Source organism: Tachypleus tridentatus, chromosome 2, assembly GCF_004210375.1.
Source record: "Tachypleus tridentatus isolate NWPU-2018 chromosome 2, ASM421037v1, whole genome shotgun sequence".
NCBI classification, from domain to species: Eukaryota; Metazoa; Arthropoda; class Merostomata; order Xiphosura; family Limulidae; genus Tachypleus; species Tachypleus tridentatus.
In genome coordinates, this window is record NC_134826.1 from 77,851,044 (window position 1) to 77,876,223 (window position 25,180).

The window sequence follows — 25,180 nt, forward strand, 5'->3', positions numbered from 1 at the left end:
AACTCGAGGGCTATATGTGCTAGCCGTCCCTAATTTAGCAGTGTAAGGCTAGAGGGAAGGCAGCTAGTCATCACCACCCACCGCCAACTCTTGGGCTACTCTTTACCAACGAATAGTGGGATTGACCGTGACATTATACGCCCCCACGGCTGGGAGGGCGAGCATGTTTGGCGCGACTCGGGCGCGAACCCGCGACCCTCAGATTACGAAGCGCACGCCTTAACGCGCTAGGCCCCACTAGTCTTATGTCTAACATTATTAAATCTTTTTAGATATTATACTTAGTTTTGCTCCAACTTATTTCATATTCAATAAAAAAATAATTAATGAATTAACATATACCTGTTTACATCATGCGCTCTAAAAATCTGAAAAACGTGTTTATTTAATATCAAGGGAAGATAAAACGCATTGAAAATAGGGAATGGACACAGCGCTAACAAAATTAAACAAGTATGTAGAAATGTTGGTTACCTAATGTTAACATAATGTTCGGAAATTAATCAGATTAAAGTAACAATGCACAAATTGGTTAAGAGAAAACAGTGTTCAGTTGTTTAATATTTGTAACATCACTGCTGCATTTACAAAAATGCATAAATACGACAGTGAAGAGTTCGCAAATGTTTAGCAAAAAAAAACCTGTACCTTTGTTTACATGATTGTACATGACAATCAATACTTATCACCTGGTGACTGTCTGAGTGTTTCGTAGTGCGCTGATAACGATTTGACGAGAACGGGTGTTTCATTTTGAAGAGTAAAATCGTTGGGTGTAGTCGTTCTTGTGTTGTAAGGAACCATAATCATTTCTGTCCTGGACTGAACGTAATAAAGGAGAAAGACTCTTCCTTTTTTAACACTAGTCAAACACCTAGAAATATCTGTTAGAGGAATTCACTTTGAGGTAAGTTCAGAAAAACAGATTTTTTTTAAGTCTTAATATAAGACTAGTTTAAGTACGTGAACAGATGGTAAATTAGAAGTTATAACTAGTGTTTAATTAAATATAAACTGTGAAGGCAGAATGGAAGTAGAATGTACTACACAGGTCGTGTACTTTTTCTGAGTGTCACTATATATAGCACATATAACTTCTGTGTTTAACTTGGCTCCGAGAAAATGTTTTTTTTAGAATCTTATAAATTGCGAAACCTAAATTATTCAATATAATATTTCAGGTGCTTCAAAGTTCTAATCAGAGTCTGAGTGGAAGCTGGAGTGCAGTAGTGTAGGTAATATACAGGGTGGCCCGTAAGTTCCTACCCATCCATATATCTTATGTATCCAGTGTATCTGTGCTGTTCCTCATTCTTGCTGCATAATATTATGCGACGTACTTGTCACAATACGCTCTTCAAGTGTAAATGGGCTTACATCGGCTATATTTCTCTGAAAAAAAGAAACTTATAATACATGTGTAATTGAATATAACATAATAACATATGGATGGGTAGGGACTTACTGGCCATCCTGTATGTTAAAATGCCACTCTGATTATGTAGTTCGTAATCATTATAAAATAAATGTAATATATTTGCTTAATCGTAAATTACTACTGAGCAAAACCACCAGTTCTAGTACGTATATATAAAATATAAAACTCTATCAATGCAGTCTTGATATTTTTAAAATAATTAATTTTATACGATAATATTTAACAGTTTAGGTACACGATAACCATTGTATTTTTACATAGTTCTCCCATATTGTTCTTAAAATACAGGCGATGCACGTTTGTTTGTCATGAACGAGAGTTAAAAAACTAAAGACTTTATTTAGAACTAACAGTAACTTTACACGCTTTACAACCATAAGCTGAAACGTTAGTTTATAGATACAATTGCAAACTCTTAACTTGAAGATGATTTAAGAAGGTCGAAATGTTGTTCCGTTCTTTATTTGAAAGTTTTAATACCAATGTCAGCTTGAGAAAAAAATTTTACCTTCGTTGACTATTGAAACGTAAAAAAAAAAAAAAAATTGTTCTGAATATTATTTCGTCTTGTTATTTTATTAATGTTAGTTAATACGGTGATCATGAAGTAATTTTTTTTAATATTTCATTAATAGTTTTGTTTTCAATGATTTTCCCAGATTATTTACTGGCTTTTTAAAATACATTTGTATTTCCTTGTGTATAATCTTGATCCTCGTTTAGTATCGAATAAAGTAGTAAGTATAAACTAGTAGCGATGTAAAGGTTTGTATGATAAAAGTCTATTTTTGAATAAAACCTGTTAAGATTTCTAACTTGTAAACTAGGAAGACTTCATTGATTGTTCAAATATAAATGCCAAAAGTTAATTATATTTCTGGCGAGCTTGTTTTTCATATTCGTTTCAAGAAGTTTTTACTGTAAATAATATTACAGCGGTGAGAAATATTAATATCGATTTTTTCTACAGAATGTTTTTTTTTTTTATCCAATGAAATTCTTATAGTTTTCAGTTGTGTGATTAAATATTCTGGAGAAAACAAAACTTAAGGCATATATTACTGATGCGGTGAAAGTAAGACAAACATTGTTTTTGATAAGTAAAATAATTCTTTTTTACGATTTTCTAGCAAATTTAGTTTACTGAAGTTGATATTGAAGGTCAACATCAAAACGAAATATTCCAGTCAGTAATACTGCTGTTATTCGTTTTTGCATATTTTTCTAAGCCACGCAATTTATTGGTAAGTTCCACTAATAGTATGATATGTCAGGTGGCTATTGCCCCTTGTTGAATGTACAATAGTTTTTAGTTTAAGAGTTAATGTGTAGTTTATTTGTGATTCAATGATGACTGATTTCCATAATATTCATTGTTAGAAAAACACGTAGGTTCAAGAAGTCTTAATAGAAATAAATAGAATAAAAACCCTATAACCCGAGCACTTTCGAAAGGTGGACTGTTCTTGAGGGCATTGAGTTATACGGTTTTTATTCATTTCTATCAAATTTACATAACTAGAGGTAAAGATTAATTATATCTTTAAAATAATAATTATGCCAAGATTCGTTACGTAACTGTGTTCATTGTGTATGTTTGATTTTTGTGCTAGGTTTTTGAAATATTGCTGACGTCAACTTACTCGAAGCTGCAACGTTATTCTCGTTTTGTTTAGTACTGTTGCTAGAGGGCTAGATATTTCTATATTTTTCTATCGCGTGATATAAATACCTGCAGGTACGGAAGCTGAAGTAAGTTAGAGAAAGCGAAGTTAGATTGCGTGTTTTGGTAGTTTATCCATAATGGATATTATCCAAAGTACGTTTCTACTGATATTGTAATGGCAGAGATACAGGAGAGTACTTTGTCTTGTCAAAGTTGTTCTAAAGTAATAGAAACTGTCTGTGTCGACTTTTAACACACATGAAATAATAATTTAAATCTCTGGATACAAATATGATAACCAGTAATGTAACGAATTTTGTACATAAATTTGATTTGTTTGGAATATATTGTGTTAAGATGCGTGGATTGTGTGCTGTCCATTTATTTCCAACAAGTCAGAGACACCTACTGTGAAAAAAGTGATGCACAGAATATTCTTTCTTAATACAAATATATTTTAATATACAAACAATAAAACAATTTGTAATAATGGTTATTATAAATAATAACTTGTATAGAAAAGTTTTATAAACTTGCAAACAATATTGAGTCTTCTAACCGATCTGGAACTTCCTTGATATCCTATCGAGGGTTCACGACGAGCGAGTTAGAATTGAGTTGATATAGGCACAACTCATTTATCAGGGAGGTAGCGGCCTCTTCGCTGACTACAAACGAGTTTTTCAGTTTTTCACCGCTGAAGTTATGTCTTCATATAAACACTAACCTTCGATGCTTATCTGCTAAAGTTAAATGGTTTGTAATGTTTGAAACCTATAAACGTTCCTGGTCAAATATCTGTAGTTTCCCGATTAATAAGCGTTAATTCTTGTTGACTCTTACATCGTGATGAATGCAGCCGTTAACACTTTCCATTCAACTGTATAGTTACTGTAAAGAAGCTGTTTTTTTAGGTAACTAGAATTACATACAATTCAATCAATGTATTGATATGTGGGTAGCACCACAGATTGCTTCTGAGATTTATGGCATACCTGTCGTAGCAAACCGATAACATGTACGGTCTCTTGGCGCGTTATATTGGCTAATTTTATAAGCTTCAGATTAAAGTTTCTAGAAATTTCAGCAAAGGCAACAATACTGGCAGTAACTAGTACTTGCATAGTATATTGTTGAATCTTATACTTGAGAATTTTCTACCATTTTGGTAACTAGGCGGGAATTTCGCTATACAGATTTAACAATATCAGTTGCATGCGTGTCTAAATACATATTTAACCTGTTCACTGCCAAGTATTTCAGCTGCTACAATACAACTCTAATGCTTCTTCATTTTGTAACTTTTTCGTGACGTCATTTTGGATCGAAAGTGAAACAATTTGTAAGTAGGTCAAATGCATGTATGGTGCTGACATTGAAGTTAAGTATTATTGAGAAAGAATTAACTCGTCCGTGGCACTGTTACCGATCGGCTCAGATGAGTTATCTCGTCTACAGTACTGAACAGGTTAAATGAAACAAATATCGATGTTAAATATATAATAATAAATCCATAGCAATATCCTGACACGAGACCATGCAGTGGGATTTTTTTTTAAATAAATGGATGCCTAATTTACTACTTCAGGAGCACTGGGAAAAGTAAATCGATGAGTCTGATCTAATATAAGCACTCCTGCCGCATTGCATGACGAAACTTTATCAGCTCAGATTGAGGAGTACAACAGAGATGCTCATAACCTGTGGTAGTTGTGTGACAGGTATAAGTACAGGAAAGTGTGCTGTACCATCGCTAGTAATCCCCAAGCTGCAGTTTAAAACCTGGATTACTGCTAGAAATCCACAAAGTTCTATGGCAAAAGATTCTCCAGAATCCATAACACAAAGACTGGAGAGCACAAAGGTGCTATTTACGCTTGTACTAACATCAGATGACAGATGTTTCAGCCATTGCGAGTTGACAAATTCAATACTAGTATTAACATTATAAGCAGTGTGTCACCATGGGAAAATAATTGTTGATTCTAGTTTGTAGAGATATCACTGACCCACTTCTAGAAATGAAACGAGGTCTGATACTTTTTAATATAAATTGCTTCATAATGTGGGTCGAGACTTATCCATTATCCAACATACCTGTTGTATTTTTGAATTTTTAAGTATCATTGTTCTTTTTAACTCTAAGATTTTTTTAAAAATTGGACTACGTTTTGTTTTATAATGATTCATTTTTACATATTTAATGATTTTACCTTTATACCGGTTGTTTGGCGCAGATAGCCCATTTGCTTTCCACCAATGAACACTAAACAACCAATTAACTGTGATTACTAACCTTGCACATGTTATAGAAATGTACAGCGCATCTGCTATTTTCATTACTACTAGTGAAATAATGTTTCAATTTTGACAGTAAAATGCTAGACAGCTTGTGGAATTTCATGGAAATAAGAGTAATAAGAAACCTTGCAATACATTTAAGAGAAAGTTTTATTTGTTTTTTTAGGTAAGAGTAGATCCAGATATTTTGAGTGGATCAAATCAGGCTATTTATGAGTAGGCAAAACAATAGATAAAAATTACACAAAATAGCTTCAATATAATATCAAATCTATGCTGTGCCCAGTGTTATATTTTATTATAAATGTTTTCAGTCATGCAGACTGAAATATGTAATAATCAGATAATTTTATTGAATATTTTTATTAACGTTACGATACTAGACAGTCAGATATGCATGCAAATGCAGGCTGTGTGTGTACTGTTATTGACGTAAAATAAGATTCATTACGAAATTTTATAATTGAACCTAGAAAATGCGAAACTTATTTATTTATAAATTAAGCGCAAAGCTACTAAAGAGCTACCTGTTCTCTGCCCACAACGGGCATCGAAATCTGATTTCTAGGTTAAATTCGTAGACATACCTCTTTGCTACTGGCACGGAACTTGTATGCGGATGAAGTCCTGAAAGAGGTGGTATAAGTGTGCACTGGTTCTCACAGTAGGAAGTTAGAGATTGGTGTACATGAACGTGTATTAGCTCATTTGTTTAGAAACTCGTTTCTACAGTATCGACCTACGTTTCTTTCCTTCTACAATCTGGAGGTCTGTGTAACAAAACAATTATTAGTGGAACTAGTGGGGCTGGGTTGGAGGGTTAGCTGTTGGCAAAGAAATGGTGTAGTAGTGGTCAGAACAGAAACATGTATTCGGCAAAATGCAATGTCCTCGCTAACTTTTTACAAAAGAGGCCCAAAACAGATTCAAGTACAGGAAAGTATCTTGGTAGGGAATTTGTGCGCATAAAACCCATCTACAAATTATTTTTTTGCAGTTTTGTGGAATTAAGAAAGCTTTGGATTATTTTGTTTTGTTTTGAAGTATCTGGTATTAGCAAATAAAACTAACCACACTAAAGGAGTAATAAATATTACAATAAACTTTTAGAAAACGTTGTCAAATTAAAAACTATGGAAAATAATCATCTGCATTTTTCAAAAGAATGCAATTTTTCTAACGACAGAAATATATTAAATTACTGCTGCACTGTATAATTTACATTGAAACCTTACAGACTGCTTCCCTTAAAATTGTCGCTAATGTTAATTATTTACCGATAAAAACTTCTAAAAGATTTTATCTGCTTGATGTTCAGTTACAGATTTAACTCCATTTGAGTCTGTCCTCTAACTGCACAATTTGTGGTTTTTACAATCTTTTCACAAGTTTGTGAGACAGGCTGCAAATTTACTGAAATATTTTGGGAACACAGAAGACTATTAATGGCAATATCGGTCAGCAGTCTCCTAACATTTTTGCATCAAACATGATCTTTCACATTTCAAACTCTGCCTTACAGTACTGTGCAAAAGTGTTAGGACAAGAGAATATTTTGTCATTCTTTCCATTTTATAGGGCTGATTCTTCCTTGCCATTACAGAATATAAATTTCAACACTATGGTAATGCTTTACTGATCTCTATGTACAAGTGAATGAGCTAGGGTGAGAACACTTATCATTCTTTAGAATTCCCATATATCGTATCAAGGATATGCCATAAGGGCTCTGCTTGAATTAACATACTGATCAAATTTAGGGTCTTAAATAACTGTCATGGTACTTCATGTAGTTTTTAAAATATGTATAACAAAAGATAGAAAGGGGCTATCATATGGTCCAATATATCCTAGAAGAAATAAATTTAATTGCATGCCAGAATTACACCTTCATACAAACAGTGTTTAACACTATATATTAAGCTCTATTGCCGTGGCAGGGTCCAAGAAATCATAAAGAATTGTCAGTAGAGCAGAGAATGCACATAAGATTCGTGTGATGTTGATTGGACTCTCCACAAATTGCTGCAGATTTGAAATGTTCCCCAAGCACTGTCAAGTACAACCTAGATCATGAGACTGATACAAGTAAATTTAAAAGTAGGAAATAAAGTGGTATAACACCTAAATTCAGTAATACTAAGTTTCTCCGTCTATGCAGCCTTTGGGACAGAAAGAAGACTGCAAAGATAAACGCCCCCCGCTAGTACAGCGGTATGTCTCCGGATTTACAACTCTAAAATCAGGGGTTCGATTCCCCTCGGGGGGGCTGAGCAGATAGCCCTTTGTGGCTTTGCTATAAGAAAAACACACAAAAAAAAAAGCCAAGATAAACGACCATGTACGAAGGGACAGAAAGGTGTTTAAATCTATAGTATCAAGAGAACTCTACAAGAATATAATATTTTGTCGTATAGCAGTTAAACTTCTTTACTCCAATCTCTAAATATTGTCAATAGATTGATCTTTGCTGGAAACTATAAAAACTGGAGTCCTGATTATTGGAAAAGGGTGTTGTGGACGGAAAAGTTCAAGTTTGCGATATTTCGTTAAGTGTATGCTGTTTGTCGAGAGGAAGAAAGGCAAAAGGTACCTACCTCAATGCATAGCACCTACCATGAAGCATGGAAGAGGTAGTGTGGTAGTTTGGGATGTTTATCTGCTGAGGCAACAGGATACATTTGCAAAATAAATGGAATAAGGGAACAGCCCAAGTACCATCAAATACTTCTCTCTCAGCGGTATGTGTATTACTGGTAAATGACTCTACTAAGAAGATAACTCCAAACACTCATCCAACCTATGTATAAGCTTCTGGAGTAATTCAAATGATGCAATAGTCCTCAGAGTGCTCTGATCTCAACCCAGTTAAGAAGATCTGCAATTTTATAAATCAAGAAGTTTGACAAACCAAACGTTACTTCTAGAAAAACTTTACCAGAATGTGTTAGACATTTGGAGTAAAATCCTAAAAGGAACTTGATCAAATATGTTTCAACAATTCCTGAAAGACAGACTCTGCATTTGTTAAAGCAAAAAAGGCACGCAGAATATTAACTGTTTGCTGAACTCAATCACTTTTACCGAGTTTGTTTTGCTAAATCTGAAGATTAAGAAAATTTTGATGTTTTATCTGTGATTTATCTTCTGTGCTTTGAAATCTACGGATTTATAACGCTAAAATCAGGATTTCGATTCTCCTCGGTGAAAACAGCAGATAGTTCGATGTAACTATGCTATAAGAAAACACTCTTTAAAAGAGCTTAAAATCTAACTTTTTCATTTGCACAGTAGTGTACGTCTACTTTAGTTGAACATTCATGTTTTTTATCATTTCAGAATTTTTTTTATTGTATTCTTGTTTTATTTTTACAAGTAACGTTTTATTATTTCTTTGCCGTTTTTGTTTGTTTTCTATTCTAGTATAACTACAAATAAATTGTTTAAATACTAACACTAAACTCCATAACAGTGAAAGGACATGGATTCCACGTTTAATGAAAAGATGGATTTTGATTTTGTTCTAAATTTTGATCATGACAGGAATATACCCAATAGACCAAAATTTGTAATAAAAATCATTCACTAAAAAATGAATTGTACAACATCCTTAAACTGTCTCCAGTACTACTAAAATACAAAATGTTTAGTTTGTAACAATAGCTTATCAAACAAATTTCAAAAATTCTTGAAAATGAAAAAGCAAAATTAGGAAAACATTAGTTTTAATAAATATCACCTATAACTTTTGCCATTTTAATAATAGAAAATGGCTTAGTTGCTAATATTCGATTTAAAACTAAACACATTTCGTACTATTTGGTGAAATTTTAACTTGTTTTCAGTATACAAGTATGTTGGCTTATAATTTATGCAATTTTCCATTTATTTGAAAATTTTAATTGCTTATTATTTTGTAAAATTAGTGATATTTCATTAGTGATAATTATTGCTTATAATTAAAGCTCATACGAATAGTCGTTTGAAACTTGTCTCTTCCAGATTCAGGATGTAATGCTGAATTAGACATTGCAAACATGTCAAAATCGTCCACCCTCGGAATAAATACTTTTTTACTTGTTAAAGAAATATTTCAACCACTGAACTCAGTCCTTAGGACAAAAAATCAGAAAATTTCGAGTACAGTAGATTTAATAACACTGTTGTCATTCCATAAAACTTGATGGCAGAGCTTTTGAATTAGATTGAAATTATCCATTGTTGTTTTTCCTTTAAATTTGAAGGACAAAATTGTTTTCAGTCTTAGTCCAAGACACTGTCAGTAACGTAACGGGCCCCCCAGTGGCTCAGCAGTATATCTGCTGACTTACAACGCTAAAATTCGGGTTTCGATACCCGTGGTGGGCAGAGCACAAATAGCACAGTGTAGCTAAAAAAAAAACTAACAGTAACGTAACTGATTTACTGTTATACATTTATCTTAATACCTATGTTTTTGTTTGCATGTGACGTGTATTCTTGTATGTGTATTCCGCAAGTCCCGTCTGTTCAATAAATTTATAGAAGATTCTCGAGATCGAGAATCGGCAGTATATGGTTTATGAAAAACACTAGAATAATTTCAAATATTGTTAAACATTCGAGAATCTCGTCTTAAAGTATATAAACCGACACGCCGAGAGACAAAATAGAATATTTTTGGTCGCTATGATCAGTAAATCTCGGAAGCTACAATTGTGATACGCTACTTAATCGAAAACTACAAAATGTGACAAGGAACTTTTATAGATTGCAAACACTACTCCATTCATTGTCGTTTGTTATTAAGCACAAAGCAACACAAAGGGTTATCTGTGCTCTGCCCATCATGAATATCGAAACGCGGTTTCTAGCAGACAAACTTCAGTGAATTAATTTCTGACGTTATTGTTTCTACGTCGGTAAAAATTAGTTTGTAAGCGTTGTGAAGCCAGCTGAGAATAGAGCATTCTCGTCTTGTGAAATGTATTTATGTATGAACAAAAAAGTAAATTTCGATCTCGTGGACCCTGGATCATTCATAAAATAAGTTCCAGGTAGAAACTGTTCTGTTGTTTGTATACTGAGATATATTTGTCTTAAGAAAGAAAATTCTGTGTATCAGTCTCGTTGGCAGGTTCCGTAAATTTAATACATATCGACATTTAACCCTTTTGGCGCGGTTGGCGACCGCAGTCGACTTGAAAGCTCAGCGCACCAGGTGATCTTCGTCGAAAAGTTGTAAACAACATACCCTCGTGGCTAATTATCATAGTCACACAGGCCTGTAGACCCACTTGAGGCTAGAACCACGTGTATTCCTTTATTACTTGGGATTCCCAGCAGGTATTTAAACCAGAGATTTCTTTAAACCGTCATTTCTTTGTTTTCTAGCCTGTGTATATCATACTGTTCATTGTTTTAGAAGACTCCTTCCTTGCATATTCTGTTGATACTTGCAACGTTGTTACAATGCTGAAAGGAAAAGCTTATACCACTAAAGAAGTAATCAATATTATTTTTAACGATGAAGAGAGTGACAAAAGAGACTGATAAAAGTCAGAGCTTGGTGGAAAGACATAGTATTGGACAATATGACGACAAAAAAACACAAACCTGATTGTACTGTTTGCAGCGATAGATACACAGCTGATGGAAAAGAAAGCAGACTAATTATTTCTGCAAACAGTGCAATCTCCACATGTGCTTTTTATCATGCCACGAGATACATCATAATCACAAAGACTATCGACGGGCTGCTGCACAAATTGTATACAATTTATAATAAGTTATTGTGCCTTACATGGCACTTCGTTGTGTATCAGGGTGCCTTCCTTTATTCCTGTTATCCTTATGTATTGAATTTAACATATATAGTATTGGGTGCAATCACTGAACATTTCAGGGACTTTTGTTGAGTTATTGCTGAGATATCATGCTTTTAGTACTGATACTGTAATTAGTTGAAGTATCAAAAATATATATTAATTTTTTTTTTATTCAGCGCCGAAAGGGTTAATTAACTTGTAAATTAAAATTACAATTTCCGACTATTTGAAATTGTATGTAACGTACGTAACATAAAAAATCGGAGGCTTGTATGAGATAAATTATAATAAGCAACCTATAATCTCTGTTTACACTATGGCTCTGATTGTTGTTTTGTAGGTGCGGCATGGCCAGGTGGTTAATGCACTCGACTCGTAATCTGAGGGTCGCGGGTTCGAATCCCCATCACACCACACATGCCGTGAGGGCTTTATAAAGTCATGGTCAATCCAACTATTCATTGGTAAAAGAATAACCCAAGAGTTGGCAGTGGGTGGTAATGACTAGCTGCCTTCCCTCTAGTCTTACACTGCTAAATTAAGGACGGCTAGCGCATATAGTCCTCGTGTAGCTTTGCGCGAAATTCAAACAAACCAAACCAATTGTTGTGTGGCCATGTGGTTAGAGAGGATCAGGTGCACCCTGGACTTCTACCTTCCTTCTTAGCTATTGATTTTATACTTGAATGTAGTAGATATAGCCCAAAATTATGCTCCAATTCCAATATTGTTTGGTCCAGTAGCTAAGAGCATCCGTTTTAACATCATGCAACCACTGTATGTGCATTATTTGTATAGTATCGCACATGAGAGTGGTCCTTTTCAATTAATTTCCATGGATGTAGAAACAGAATGTTTTAATTTTTTCTAGCTAGTATTTCACTCTTTCTCATTAATTATGGATATATAGTCTTGTTTTTACAATGATGTCCATAGGTACTAATTGAAAAATATATATCAATAATCTTACTTTTTACACAAACAAAAATTTTTAAAATAAAACTAACGTATATATATATATGTGTGTGTGTTTGTCAGGTTGCTTACTTGTAGGTGGCCATATGTTACATGACGTATGTAGGATAAAGAGAAGGTGCTCACTTTTTGTTGCATAGAAATTTGTAAACTTAATGAATAATTTCTCACAGTGGTTTCATCTTGGACATATGTGCCATACTCTGCTGAAACGTTTCTCAACATCGAAAAAGCAAAAACAGTGTATAGGTTTCATTTAAAGCTGTTTACTATGGTTTCTATAATTCTTACCAGATGGTCTGTGATTTGTCTTTTTGTTTTCGTCAAAATCTGTTTTGTATTTCTGACAATTGTGATGTCAATTTAAGATAGGCCAAAAGTATGGAACTGAAGATTCTGTTTGGAAGCTTTCCAATACAGCTGGATAGGCTAATTAGTCTATTGCTTTATGATCTGTTTGCTGTCTTTCCTTCTTTCAGAAACATTAATATGTCCCTTACCTTGCAAGCAGCTCATATGTCGTCTGATTTAAGGGATTAATTGAATATTGTCATTAGATGCTTGTACAATCGTGGTGTGCTATTTGTTTATTAGTATGTATTGTATTATTGCTTAACCTTGGCCTTGTTTTTGTCTTTTAAATGGTGACTTGTATTTATCTTAATGATTTATTGAGTAGTTGAGTTTTATATTGAGTGCTTATCTTCCGATTGCGCCCGTCAAGGTGCGACCAGGAAGATAAATGTATCTTTAAAAACAACAAATGACATTAACACAAAGTATTTTCGAGGTGTTTTCAAATAATTTGTTTTTGTGTGCTCGCGTTGTCTATACTGTTAGTGTTGTAGTTGGAATGTCTTTTTCCCTCTCTGTGTAAATGAGTTGACAAGCTCTTGTCTTCTCCTGTCTATTCCCATCATTTCTTTGGTCAATTTCGTTTAGCCTTACTTCAAGTGTCTGCTTGAGTCCATCTTATTTGGCTTCAATTTGTAGAACAGTTATTCATTCATGCTTTCAGTCATTGGAATTGTGTTACTGAAAGAAGCATGCCTGCTCCACCCAAGATAGGATCCATGGTTGTCAATAGACTTCCTTCTGTTAAAGAATAATGATGTGGTCATAAATCGAAAGATTCTCCACTTTTGTAAAAGAAAAAATTACCACTTTGGTCGAGATTTCTGCTCTGTATCTGGATGACATTAAGGTCTTGATCGATTATTAGAAGACATTCCTTAAAACCGCCAAAATATGACTGTACTGGCAGGTTTCAGTAATGTTTGTGTGATGAAGAGTACGTGAAGAGATGGAACTGTCGGTTGAGCAGCACATGCCTACCTTGTCTGTGCCACTCGATACATTCTGAGAAGCTGTAGCCATCTGTGTTTCCTTAGGTTGCACCAACATTTTGTTCTCTCTACCTCTTTCGTGGTGAAGACTTGTGTACCAAAATTACTGTATCTAGTTATTATTGTGTTATTTAATTGAAATTACTACAAAACATCATATAAATGTTAAATAACTTTCAGAAATCTGTAATAGCTTAAATTTTCAGATACTCCCTTTTTAGTCCTGCCCCCTACTCTTAAACATTGCCTTTGTTAGTGTATTTTTTCTCTATATTCTCTGTTAATGTTTATTGTGTAGTAATGCTACATGATATCGTGTATTTTCTTCAATATCTAAGAAGTAGCCAACCACACATCTCTTCTTTTCATCTTATCTTAAACCAGTTTGACATACAAACTACTTCTACAATATTATTTTTTGTGTACTTTACTTTGGAAAACCTTATTAAAAGAACATTTATTCTCTTAACTACTTTTTGAAACGGTTACCATTATAACTGTATTACTTTTTGAACAAACAGTTATTTCTACTTTTTCTCATTTTCATTGATTACATTTTCCATTAGTTATTGGTGTCAACAATACAGAGACAAGTGTGCTAAACAGAATACCACATTACCGTCTGCTCTGACAAGGTGTCTTGCCGAACTGCCATTACCTTGGATGTATGAATATTGTATGTCCATACTGCAAGCTTGTGGATCTCCTCATAAAATGTTCAAAGGCTTTTACAATTATTTAGATCAGGATGGTTTACTGATATTTCGCCAGTAAACACCAAACAAACAAACAACAAATCAGTGAAGACTAAATTAAGAAATCAAAATATTTCATGCTCCGTTTTCTGTATTAGTCATTTTAACCTTCAGTACATAAACTAAACAGCCCCCAGCGGCAAAGTGGTATGCTTGCAGACTTGTACTGCTAGAAACAGGGTTTTTGATACTTGAGGCAAGCAGAGCACAGATAGCCTTGTGTACTTTTGTTCATAATAACAAATTTACTGACAGCAATATTTGGTTATACTTTTGTTGGTAATAATGTAAAATCTATTGTTGGAATGTATTATTAGAAACATGCACAAACGTTTTGTGTATTGGAAGTTACTAATCTAATTTTTACCAATAATTGTTTTATGAACTAGCATGTAATTCGTCAAAAATGATGGAGAAAGTATAACACCCCACCCCATAGTATACCATAACCTCACAATTAATAACTGAAATAAATTACTGCTGCAAAATCGAACTTCACCAACAAAGAGGTAGAAAAATGCAGTTAAGGCAGTCAAACATCTGTAAGTTCCTTTTGAGCCATCAAAATTAAGATCATTTATCAAATGAATTCATGGTGTATTCATAGAATAATTATAGGTAAAAGTCAGTTATATTATATTAAGAAATTAGCTAATTTATAATATTCAATTTTAATACCAAACTTAGTGGCATAAATTCATAAAGTAGTTCAGTAAAAGTTTGAATGCAAGTCAACAAACTCGATGGCATGGCATGAGAAACGACTGAAGTTTAAAATTGAATTGATATTTTTACTTTCCTGATAACTGTTATGTACTCGGCTCCAGGCTAGATGATCCTATGCCACGTATCGATGCGTATCGATACACGTAATATGGTTTCACTAAACTCTTCTTCCCCGTCACTAAAATCGTAATTGGCAGACAATAATCAACTAATTTATCTAGATAAATGCATTTTGGCCTTCGTGACTTCTTCTCCTTCGAGAAATCAAGCGTGATGTGACTCGCACTGGCTTTTATATTGGTTAGATAGCCAATATTTGGTACAAAGCATAGATTGTACATCTATCAGAATAAAGATGAAAGATACTTACCTCAGTGCATAGCGATTACCATGAAGCATGGGGGGAGGCAGTGTGATAGTTTGGGGGTGTTTTTCTGCTGAGGCGGCAGGAGACGTTTTCAAAAGTAGATGGAATAATGGACCAGTACAAGTACCATCAGATATTTATCCATCATGGTATATCTAGTGAATTATGACCCACCATATTCATCTAAACTATGCAGAAATTACTTAGCTAAGAAAGAAGCTGCTGGAGTCATTCAAATGATGCAATGGTTTCCATAAATCTCCGATTTCAACTCGGTTGAGCAGATCTGAGACTCGATAAATCAAGTTATTGTAAGGAAACTGTGTGGGAGAGAAATTTGAAGTAAAATTATAATGGACACTTTGATTAAATATTTGCAATAATTCCTGAAAAGCTGTTTCCACTTATTAAAGCGAAAGGGGGCACACAAGACATTAATTTCTGAACTCAAGCACTTCAACATCGTGTCTATTGTACTAAATATTGAGATTAATAAAATTTGTATGCTTCACCTATGATTTTCCTTTCATTGTTCTTTTAAAGTAGCCTGAAGTCTAAGTTTTGTCTTGTTCCTAACATTTTTGCACAGTACTGTACAAAGAAAACAAAAAACTGATTACGACAAAGAGCATTAATGTGAGTTGAAACACTGAAACTAAATCTACAGAACTATGTGCAGAAATTAATCTAGAATAATCAATATTTATAAAAAATTAAAATGGATCACACAAAACAAATTACCATGAAATACAGGGTGTTCGGAAAGTCACTGTTCACTTGTATATTTATTAACAGACATGTCTTAATATAGAATACAGGAGGTAAATATGAATGACAATTATAAACAATGTTGAAGTGAACCCCGTTGGCATCAATACAGGCTTGGATCCTTCTTATTTTGTTTCTAAACACCCCTATCAGTTTCTGGCTTGAAATAGACTGAATGAATACTGATTACAAAACTGCACAGTGACTTTCCGAACACCCTGTAGTACTGTTACTTATAAAACCTCTGATAGCGTCCAAATTATTCAAAAGCTTGATCGAAGTGATGATGATGATGACATCCTCACTAAGATAGCAGATCATAAGAGAGTGTGTTGGAAGTATGAACTACATGTGAGTTATTAACGTAGGGCTATTTAATATTATTCTATTTACTGTCTTGAATTATTTCATATCTTTTGTATGGATGGAGATTAGGAGTAGTATATTGTAGAAATACTAGGGTGGTTTCATTTCATTTCTACTTTATGAATTTTAAGAACTTTTTAAGGGTACTTGTGAAACTGACTTTCTACAACTGGCTACAGACAGTGAAATGACCTTCCATGGTTGCTGGCTAGTTTTAAAATCAGCCTTTCGAGTTTGTTTGTTGGGATATCCCAAATACATTTGACAGCTGTTAACACAGACAGTATTTGCTATGACTTTAGGGTAACAACTGGGATTGACCATTAATGGATTTTGTATTAAACTTCTCAATTCCAATTATATATCAGATCATCCCATAACTTATGTCCAAATATTTAACTCTCGGATGCTTCCAGTGTCAGTGGTTTAGTCACTCGAAGACGTCATATCATGGTTCCTTGTCATGTGTTCATTGCAGTGGCAGGGACCACGACGCTTATGAGTGTGAAACGGGCTATCGTTGCGTCAGTTGAAATGGCTTTCACCCGTCGTACTTTCGTTCTTGCCATAAATGGTTGGAAGAAAAAGAAGTGCAGCGTTTGAAAACGATTCAAAACATTACTTACCCTGAGACTCGGTAGTTGCTGTCCACCACTTCATCTCGGACTATGCTGCTGCACTTCGTACCACTACTACAGTGGGAGTGCAGACAGATTTCTCTGTACCTTCAAAAGAATCATTCTCAATCCAAATGAAGTTTTTGACCCCCATGGTTTAAAAAGTTGATGAATCAATTTCAACACCCATCTCTGTCCCTAATATACATTTCAGCAAATCCCAAGATCCACTTCCTTTGATTTTGGTTACGGGCATTTCCTCGGGCACGTCTTTATCTCCCACCTCAAGATTCAAAACGATCATTCGTTCATATCCTCAGTCGCTGGAATCCTCTTCCAACAGCAAAGACCTGCCCAATTGACCCAGGGCAGGATCCATGGAGGTGGATATACTTCCCTCGTATAAAAACAGTAAAGAAAAAAGACAAGGTCGTAAACAGAAGGGCTCTCCACCCAATTCGTCTACACATGAATAAAAGTGGCCACCTTGATACAATGGAACTGTCGAGGTTTACGTTCTAATCTGGATGACATCAAAACACTCGTTGCTTCCTATCATTCTGTATGTCTTTCCTTGCATGAAACATTTCTGAAACCTGCCAATGCAGTCCCCTTTCGACGGTCTTTGTACAGAAATGATAGGCTGTGTGATGGACGAGTGCATGGAGGGGTGGCGCTGTTGGCTTATCAGCATGTGCTCACCCTGTCTTTGCCACTCAACACACCTTTGGAAGCCGTAGCCATCCGTGTTTCCTTGGGTCATACCATCACTGTTTGTTCTCTCTACCTGTCACTTCGAGAGACCTGTGTTGAATCAGACCATGATGCTTTCATTGAACAGTTGCCATCTCCCTTCTTAGTTCTGAGGGATGTTAACAGACATCATCCCCTCTAGGGAAGTGCTGAAATTGATGGGAAAGGTCCCTCTGTAGAGCGTATGCTCTTTGATCGCAACCTTTCTCTTTTCAATAGTGGTTCTTTTACTTATTTTCATGCACCTAGTCGGTCCTTTACTGCTATTGATCCCTCAATTTGCTCCTTCTATTCTTCCACTTTTCATGGAGGGTTGACAATAATCCACGAGGCAATAATTATTTCCCTATAATTTTGAGAGAGATTGGCCATGTTTGTTGTCTTCCGACCCGCGTGTCCTGGTGGAGGTTGGATCAAGCAAACCGGCCCTATTTCATTGCTCTCATAGTAATTGATCTTGCCATCATTTGTAAGCCATCAATAGACGACTGTGTAGCAGCAGTAACTGACTCTTATAAAAGCAGCTGCTCAATGTATTCCTAAAACCTCGACACGTTTTTCACGATATCCTCGTCCATAGTGGAATTCTGCCTGCCACATGGCATGGAATACTCAAAAACGGGCCTGGGATACTTTTCACAGGTATCCCACACTTGCACCGCATTGCTTTCCAGCAGGCTCATGCACAGGTTTGGTGGGTAAGATGTCAAATCCAGAAGAAATCTTGGATTAAGTTCACAACCAGCAATATCTTCTACCACGAGTTCCAAAGTCATATGGGACAAAATTCGAAAGGTCACTGGGCAGTATAATCCTATCCCCCTCTCGATCTTGCTGTCTGATGGCCAGGAAATAGCTGATACCCGGAGCATTGCCAATACTTTAGGTGAAAACTTTTGCCAGGTATCTAGCACTTTTGCTTCTTTTTCCACCTTTTTATTTGTCAAAACTCGAGCAGAGCAATCACCTCTTTTCTTTCGAGCTGATTGTCTTTATGGCTACAATCATCCCTTTACACTGGTGAAACTCAAACTGGCCCTTCATCAGTGGCAGTACATCAGTCGGACCTGATGATGTACGCTATGAAATGCTGCATCACCTATCTTCTGTTTCTCTTGCTATTCTTCTGATTGTTTTTCGGATCTGGCAGGAAAATGTTTTGTCTGATGCTTGGCTCCAGGTTATTGTCCTATTTTTCTCTAGGTCTGGGAGGGATCCCAAGATTCCTTCAAACTACTATCCAATTACTTTGACGAGCTGTTTCTGTAAGTTCTTAGAGAGGATGGTTAATGCTCGTCACGTTTGGTTCCTCGTATCAAACAACCTCCTATCGCCCACCAAGTAGGGCTCTGACGACAACGCTCCACCATTGACCACCTGATTCGACTTGAAACGTCAATCAGAGAAGCCTTTCCCAAACAACAACATCTTGTATGAATACTCTGACATTTAGAAAACTTATGATACAACATTGAGGTATTGCATTTTGCAAGATCTACACATATGTATGGGTTACGTGTCCATTTGCCCATTTTAATTAAATTTTTTTAGTGGGCAGGCAATTCTAAGTTCGTGTGGGTTCGACACTTTCCTGTTCTTTTCTAAAGGAACTTGGAGTCCCTTGTTTTGAGTATTACACTTTTCGGTATAAAGATTAATTCCATCACTGATCAACTCCCTCTTACTGTTGCAAACAGGATCTATGTCGACGACTTTCACATTTGATGTCAGTCGCCGAACATGAGATATGTTGAGTTGTACATGAACTTTCTTTTTACCTCCTCCATTTGCAACTGTCTTTACTATATGCTTTGAAACTTCGTTCCTTACCAAAGCATCCCACCTGGTGTTGTGTTTTCCTTCCTTGTTGGGCCATACTTTTCAGAACAGATTATCTGCCATTGCTCCTTTAGGCCTTCGTATCCAGGTTCAGTTGGATGAATTGGGTCTTTCCTTGGATAACACTGCTGTATCCACTGGTCAGCCCATGCAACCATGGCTTCTTATAGACCCCAAATGTGATCTATCTTTCAAGTCATCTGAGAAAAGCAAACACTCCTGATTGGAAATACTATCTATTATTGGCTGAACATCTCTCGATTCATCATTCCATTCCTTTTTATACAGATGGTTCGAAATCAGGTGACTGTATGGGCTTTGTTATGGTTGAGTGGTTGTGTGCAGAATTTCCTCTCCAGCTTCTGTGTTTACTGCTGAACTGTATGCCATTTCTCTTGCCCTGGATCACATAGAACCTAAGCAGTACTCAATCTGCACTATTTATACTGACTCGCTCAGTTCTCTACTGGCCCTAGAAATGCTTCTCCTTAGTTCACACCATATTCTCGCCAATATTCAAAATCGACTGGGCCATTTATCTTTAACATCTATTTCTCTCCAGTTTTTCTGGATACCGGGCCGCGTTGGTATTCGTGGGAACGAGCTCGCTGACACTGCAGCTAAATCTGTCTGCTCTGGCACTTTCACTGCTGTGCCTGTTCTATACATGAACTATGGTCCTGTATTCAAGGCCCGTCTCTGTGCCAGTTGACAGTCGACTTGGAGTGAGCAGTACGAAAACAAGCTTTTCCAAATAAAACTCTGTATTGAACTTTGGCCGCCTTGCTTCTGTAAGGAAGAAAGTTCTAACTAGACTACCCATTGTTCAGTTTTTTTAACTCATTGTTTTTTATCTGGGACTGATGCACCAATATGCTGTCTGTGTAACACTTAGGTCACAATAAGCCACATTCTACTGTCTTGCTGTCGTTATGACTCTCAACGACAGCACCGTTTTAAACATGTTGTGCCCCAAAGTTTATCCGTAACTTTAGACAGTGTTATTGGCGATGATAACGCTGTCCACCTTAGAAATGCTTTTACTTTTTTAAAGACCATTAATCTTTTTAATTGTATTTAAGTTTTTAATGTATATATTAGACCTTTTTTAACGTGATTCCCTTTTAGGAATCAAAGTACATCTAGTTCGACTTGAAATTAGAAAATGGCCGTAACGTCAAATAACTTGAAACCAGGACTGAAAAGGCCAACTTCAGGTAACTAACGCTGGTGTTTGAACTACCTGTTAGTCATCCTGGCGAGTTATAATTAAAATTTTGCTACAAGTATTTTAAAACTTTTATTACTTTACTTTCTGAAAATGGCCATAACTTCAAATAACTTGAAACCAGGACTGGATAGACCAACTGCAGGTGACTAATGATGGTTTTTAAACTTACCTGTTAGTCTTCCTGGCGAGTTATGATAATTACAATTATGCTACAGAAAGTCCTTTACAACTTGTATTGCTGTAGTTTTTTTCTTACACTTGTAGACTAGATGTAAGAATCAATATATTTTAAAACAAGTGGATTTTGTAATGTCTATTTGTTGTTGAAATATATCGCCAACAAGTTACCTACACCTGACCGCATAGAATTGTCAAAATTTGTGAATACCTAACTATAAAGTATATATAATTGGGTTTAACGAATATTAAACATAATTTTAATAAATTTTGATACAAAAATGAATTTGGCGAGACTAAAATTTTGAAATTATTTACAGTGATCAACTTTTTTGCATCTAAATGCCTTTTAAAAATACTTATGATACTTGACTTTAAAGAGACACATAACTGTGTCAAGTAAGTACCAAAATGTAGACTTAGCTGCCAAACGTGAGCTCTCAAATAATTTTGGTGACGACATACTGACACTGTTAGAGTTTTAATGGTTATCATTAATTTTTTGGTAAATAACTGGAGGAAAAATAAAACTTTTTTCGTATTTTATTTGGTACTTAATGTTACCTAAAGATCATAAATGCCAAAATTTGTATGTTGTTATTGTTTTAGTGCTAAGCTACACAATAATTATCCAAGACGTGTTTATCATAAAGAAATGAACCCCAGTTTTGAGTGTAATAATTCAGTAAACTTACTTCAGACTCACTAGTAGATGAAATCTATGTGTAAATTAAGAAATATTAACTTTATTCATATTGACATATACTACATGTTATTTTTACCAAGTACGTTTAATTATCAAATATTGCTGCTTTTATGAATCTATCATTCCTTGCATGGTAATGTTTGTTATTAAAGAAACGGTTACACAATGGACTATCCAAATCTGTTTTTACCGCTGAGCTACTGGAGAGAAGCGTGATAAAAAAAAATAATAAATTTTAAATATTTTGAAATTTATTGGGTGCATGTTGAAATATTATGTAAAATCAATCGCATTTTTTTTCCAAAAACGTGGAGTTAAAAATTCTTAATATCTACTCAGATAGCGAATTAAATAAAATTGAGGTTGAATATTATTCTATTTGCTTTTAAATCTCGTATAGATATACAATTTTAATCATATCTTAAATGCTAATTGTTGTCTGAGATGCTGACAATAAATTTCAACAATAAAGAAAAAGTCCACAATCCACATGTTTTTAAAATAATATATTAAAACAAGTCAAACGTATACAAACGTATATTACACAGTTAAGCACCACAGTTGTACCCAAAGCTTTATATTGTTGACTAACTAACTTCATCTCATTTAAACTACATCTTGCACATTTATTTATAGACTAACTGAGGCCTATAACTTTCTACACATTTTGAGATATTATGGTGTAATAATACTCAATGAAAACAACATAAAATCTTAAAGTTCTAGAAATATAACGTAATAACGCAAACTTCAAATCACAATTGAACTTCAAAACCTTATGATTTGTACACAGTAACGGAAACAAACTTGCGATGAACTATTGCTTCCAAAAGTAATTAAATTTAGCACTCGCATTAAGCTTAAGCTGTTGTATATCCAACAGCTTAATATTTTTTATAATAAACTTAAATAAAAATTCGTCCTTATGTAACTTGAATGGTGTTATTAAGCGGCATTATGGCATTTTTATATTTGGATGAAACTTGACTAACAGTGGATACATTTACTTAAGTATAATCTTCAGCTGTTAGTGAGCGATATATTGATAGGTTCGATTTGCGTCGAGTAAAATAGGCGAAAATAGATAGAAGAGGTGATTTCGGTATTTTTATGGATCATTTCTCGCATCATGACAGTGGCCATGATGTATTTGCAGTAAAGGTCAAAGAATTAGATTGGAAGAGTAACATTTCGTGAGGGAGGAAGAACTACGTAGCGATGTTTTTAACATTCCTTTTACAACAAGAACATTTGTAGTTTTAAACGATAATAAATATACGAAATCTGCTGTGTTAATTTTATCATTACAATAATGCTGTGTATGTATCGAGTTTAGAAAAGTTTTATGCCATTATTTTTGTATTAAAGAGAATGTTATTAGCTTATAGGATAAGTGGTATGTTGATACCTTTTATACATTTATATAATGTGTGTGTGTGTGGGTGCGCGCGCATTATATGTAAAATAAAATTAAACATTTGTAATAATAATACAGTTATAGTAATGTTTTGTTTCACATGTTTTATAGAAATCGACTTTCTACAAATCCATGAGCCATAAAATCTCTGTCAGATGGAAATCGTTTCTTGCTATTGTGTTTACTGGTGGAGCTGTAATATTTCTTCAACATAATGAAATTAGTCATACTTTGACTGAACACGCCCGTTACTCGACCCAAGTTGGTCATGCTGTTCCGGTTTCAAATCCTTTAACTAGCGTTATTGATTCTTTCATTGACGCCCACAGTAACATGGATAATTGGAAAAGAGTTGCAACAGATGTTTATATATACTCTGCATACTGGGATGATAGAGATAGGCTTGAGAAACCTTCCGTGGTTGTGATGGCAGCTGGAGTCCGAAAAAGCAAGAATCTTTCATCTATAAATTGTGTATTTAGTAATGACACACAATCAGAAGAGTATGCAGCCAACACCACCTTCGAAATATTAAAGGAACATCATCACAAATATGCTTCAGGTATTCTCTTTTACTGTCAACCTTTGTTTGATAAGCCTTCTCTTTATGTAACTCTAAGATTCAAAAATATTATTAATAACATTTGGATTCCTATTCGCAAATTCACCTATGATACCAAAGTATATTTTACTAATACGACAGCACTATGTATGCGACCTCTATATGGAAACTTAAACATCAGTCAAACTCTCGCTGAATTCATAGCGTTTTATCAGGCAATTGGAGTATCACATTTCTCTTTCTATAATGCTGGAATAACAAATGCAACACTTTTTTTTCTAACCCAGCTTCGTAAAAACGGTATTTCCATTACCCTAAATTCCTGGGATCTTCCGGAAGATCTGAGATCAATATGGGCAATGGGACAAATGGTTGCCATTCAAGACTGCATATACAGACATATGAGCTATGACTTACTGGTTATAGTTGATTTGGATGAATTTATTGTTCCACAGAAAAAATATAAAACAACTTTGCAAAAAATAGTGCAGGATGTAGACAAACGTCTCGCAAACAAATCACACTTCCTGTGGGGTAGTTATGTTTTCCGACAAACTTTTTTTTGTGTTGAATATCATTCCATAAACATAAATAAAAATAGTAATCTCAATCTAATAACCCAGACCAAACTGTTGCATGAAAGTAAGATATGGCCATATTGCGATCGTTCGAAGTACATCCTTCGACCCCAAACGGTTAAAATGGGTGGAATTCACTGCATTTTGAAACATCTTCCAGGCTTCAAAATATATCTTTTTCCTAGTAAAACTGCACTTATTCATCATTACAGAGAAGGAATCAGATTTTGTAAAAATAAAAATACATCCTTGACTGTAAGTAATCGAGCCGCTTTAACCTACAGACAAGAAATTTTAAATTCAAAGGCTCTTCAAAGGTGGATAAAGTTCATTAAAAGCTAATTCAGTAATTAAAGCTTCAGAATGCAGTTAACATTTTTGCTGATCAGAATCTTATGTTTCTAAGAAAAAAAGTATATAGAATGTTATTGATGTACAAACTTTAAACTTTTAATGTTTTTAATATATTGAATAATTGCAGTTTATACTAATTTTCCTTTCTCGTTTAGCTTAAACCATTAACATTATCACAAATTGATAAAACCAATTTGTATGTTATTGTTGTAATTTTTATTCCAAGGTTTTACTTACTATATTATGGCATCTATTTTTAATGCAATAATGCTTATAGTTTTGTTCTAATGTTTTATTATAGACTAAAAGCATTTATAGATACTTTATACTGTTTTGTCAAATATTACAATATAGTGTATAATGTTAAAACCTTTTTGAACATAACTAACTGAATATTAAATACAAAGCAATAAAGAAGTGGACTACAGGAC

At 34.6% G+C, this 25,180-nt stretch overlaps 1 protein-coding gene across 3 annotated transcripts; it reads left to right on the forward strand.

Moving 5' to 3' along the window:
• The first annotated feature begins 596 nt into the window (after positions 1 to 596).
• On the forward strand, positions 597 to 25,180 carry LOC143244292 (beta-1,4-galactosyltransferase galt-1-like). Of its 3 annotated transcripts, none has more exons than XM_076488681.1 (4): positions 597 to 907; positions 2,569 to 2,682; positions 20,853 to 20,941; positions 23,367 to 25,180. In XM_076488681.1, the coding sequence occupies exon 4, from the start codon at positions 23,388 to 23,390 to the stop codon at positions 24,735 to 24,737; it is 1,350 nt and encodes a 449-aa protein (XP_076344796.1). In that variant the 5' UTR covers positions 597 to 907; positions 2,569 to 2,682; positions 20,853 to 20,941; positions 23,367 to 23,387; the 3' UTR covers positions 24,738 to 25,180. The 3 variants fall into 3 exon arrangements, with proteins under 3 accessions (XP_076344796.1, XP_076344797.1, XP_076344795.1); XM_076488682.1 differs by lacking the exon at positions 20,853 to 20,941 and adding an exon at positions 1,182 to 1,235 and having other exon boundaries at positions 601 to 907; XM_076488680.1 differs by lacking the exon at positions 20,853 to 20,941 and having other exon boundaries at positions 608 to 907.

What these genes read in the sequence shown, in the direction of transcription:
- LOC143244292 (XM_076488681.1), top strand. Translation starts at nt 23,388, where the DNA reads ATGAGCCATAAAATCTCTGTCAGATGGAAATCGTTTCTTGCTATTGTG.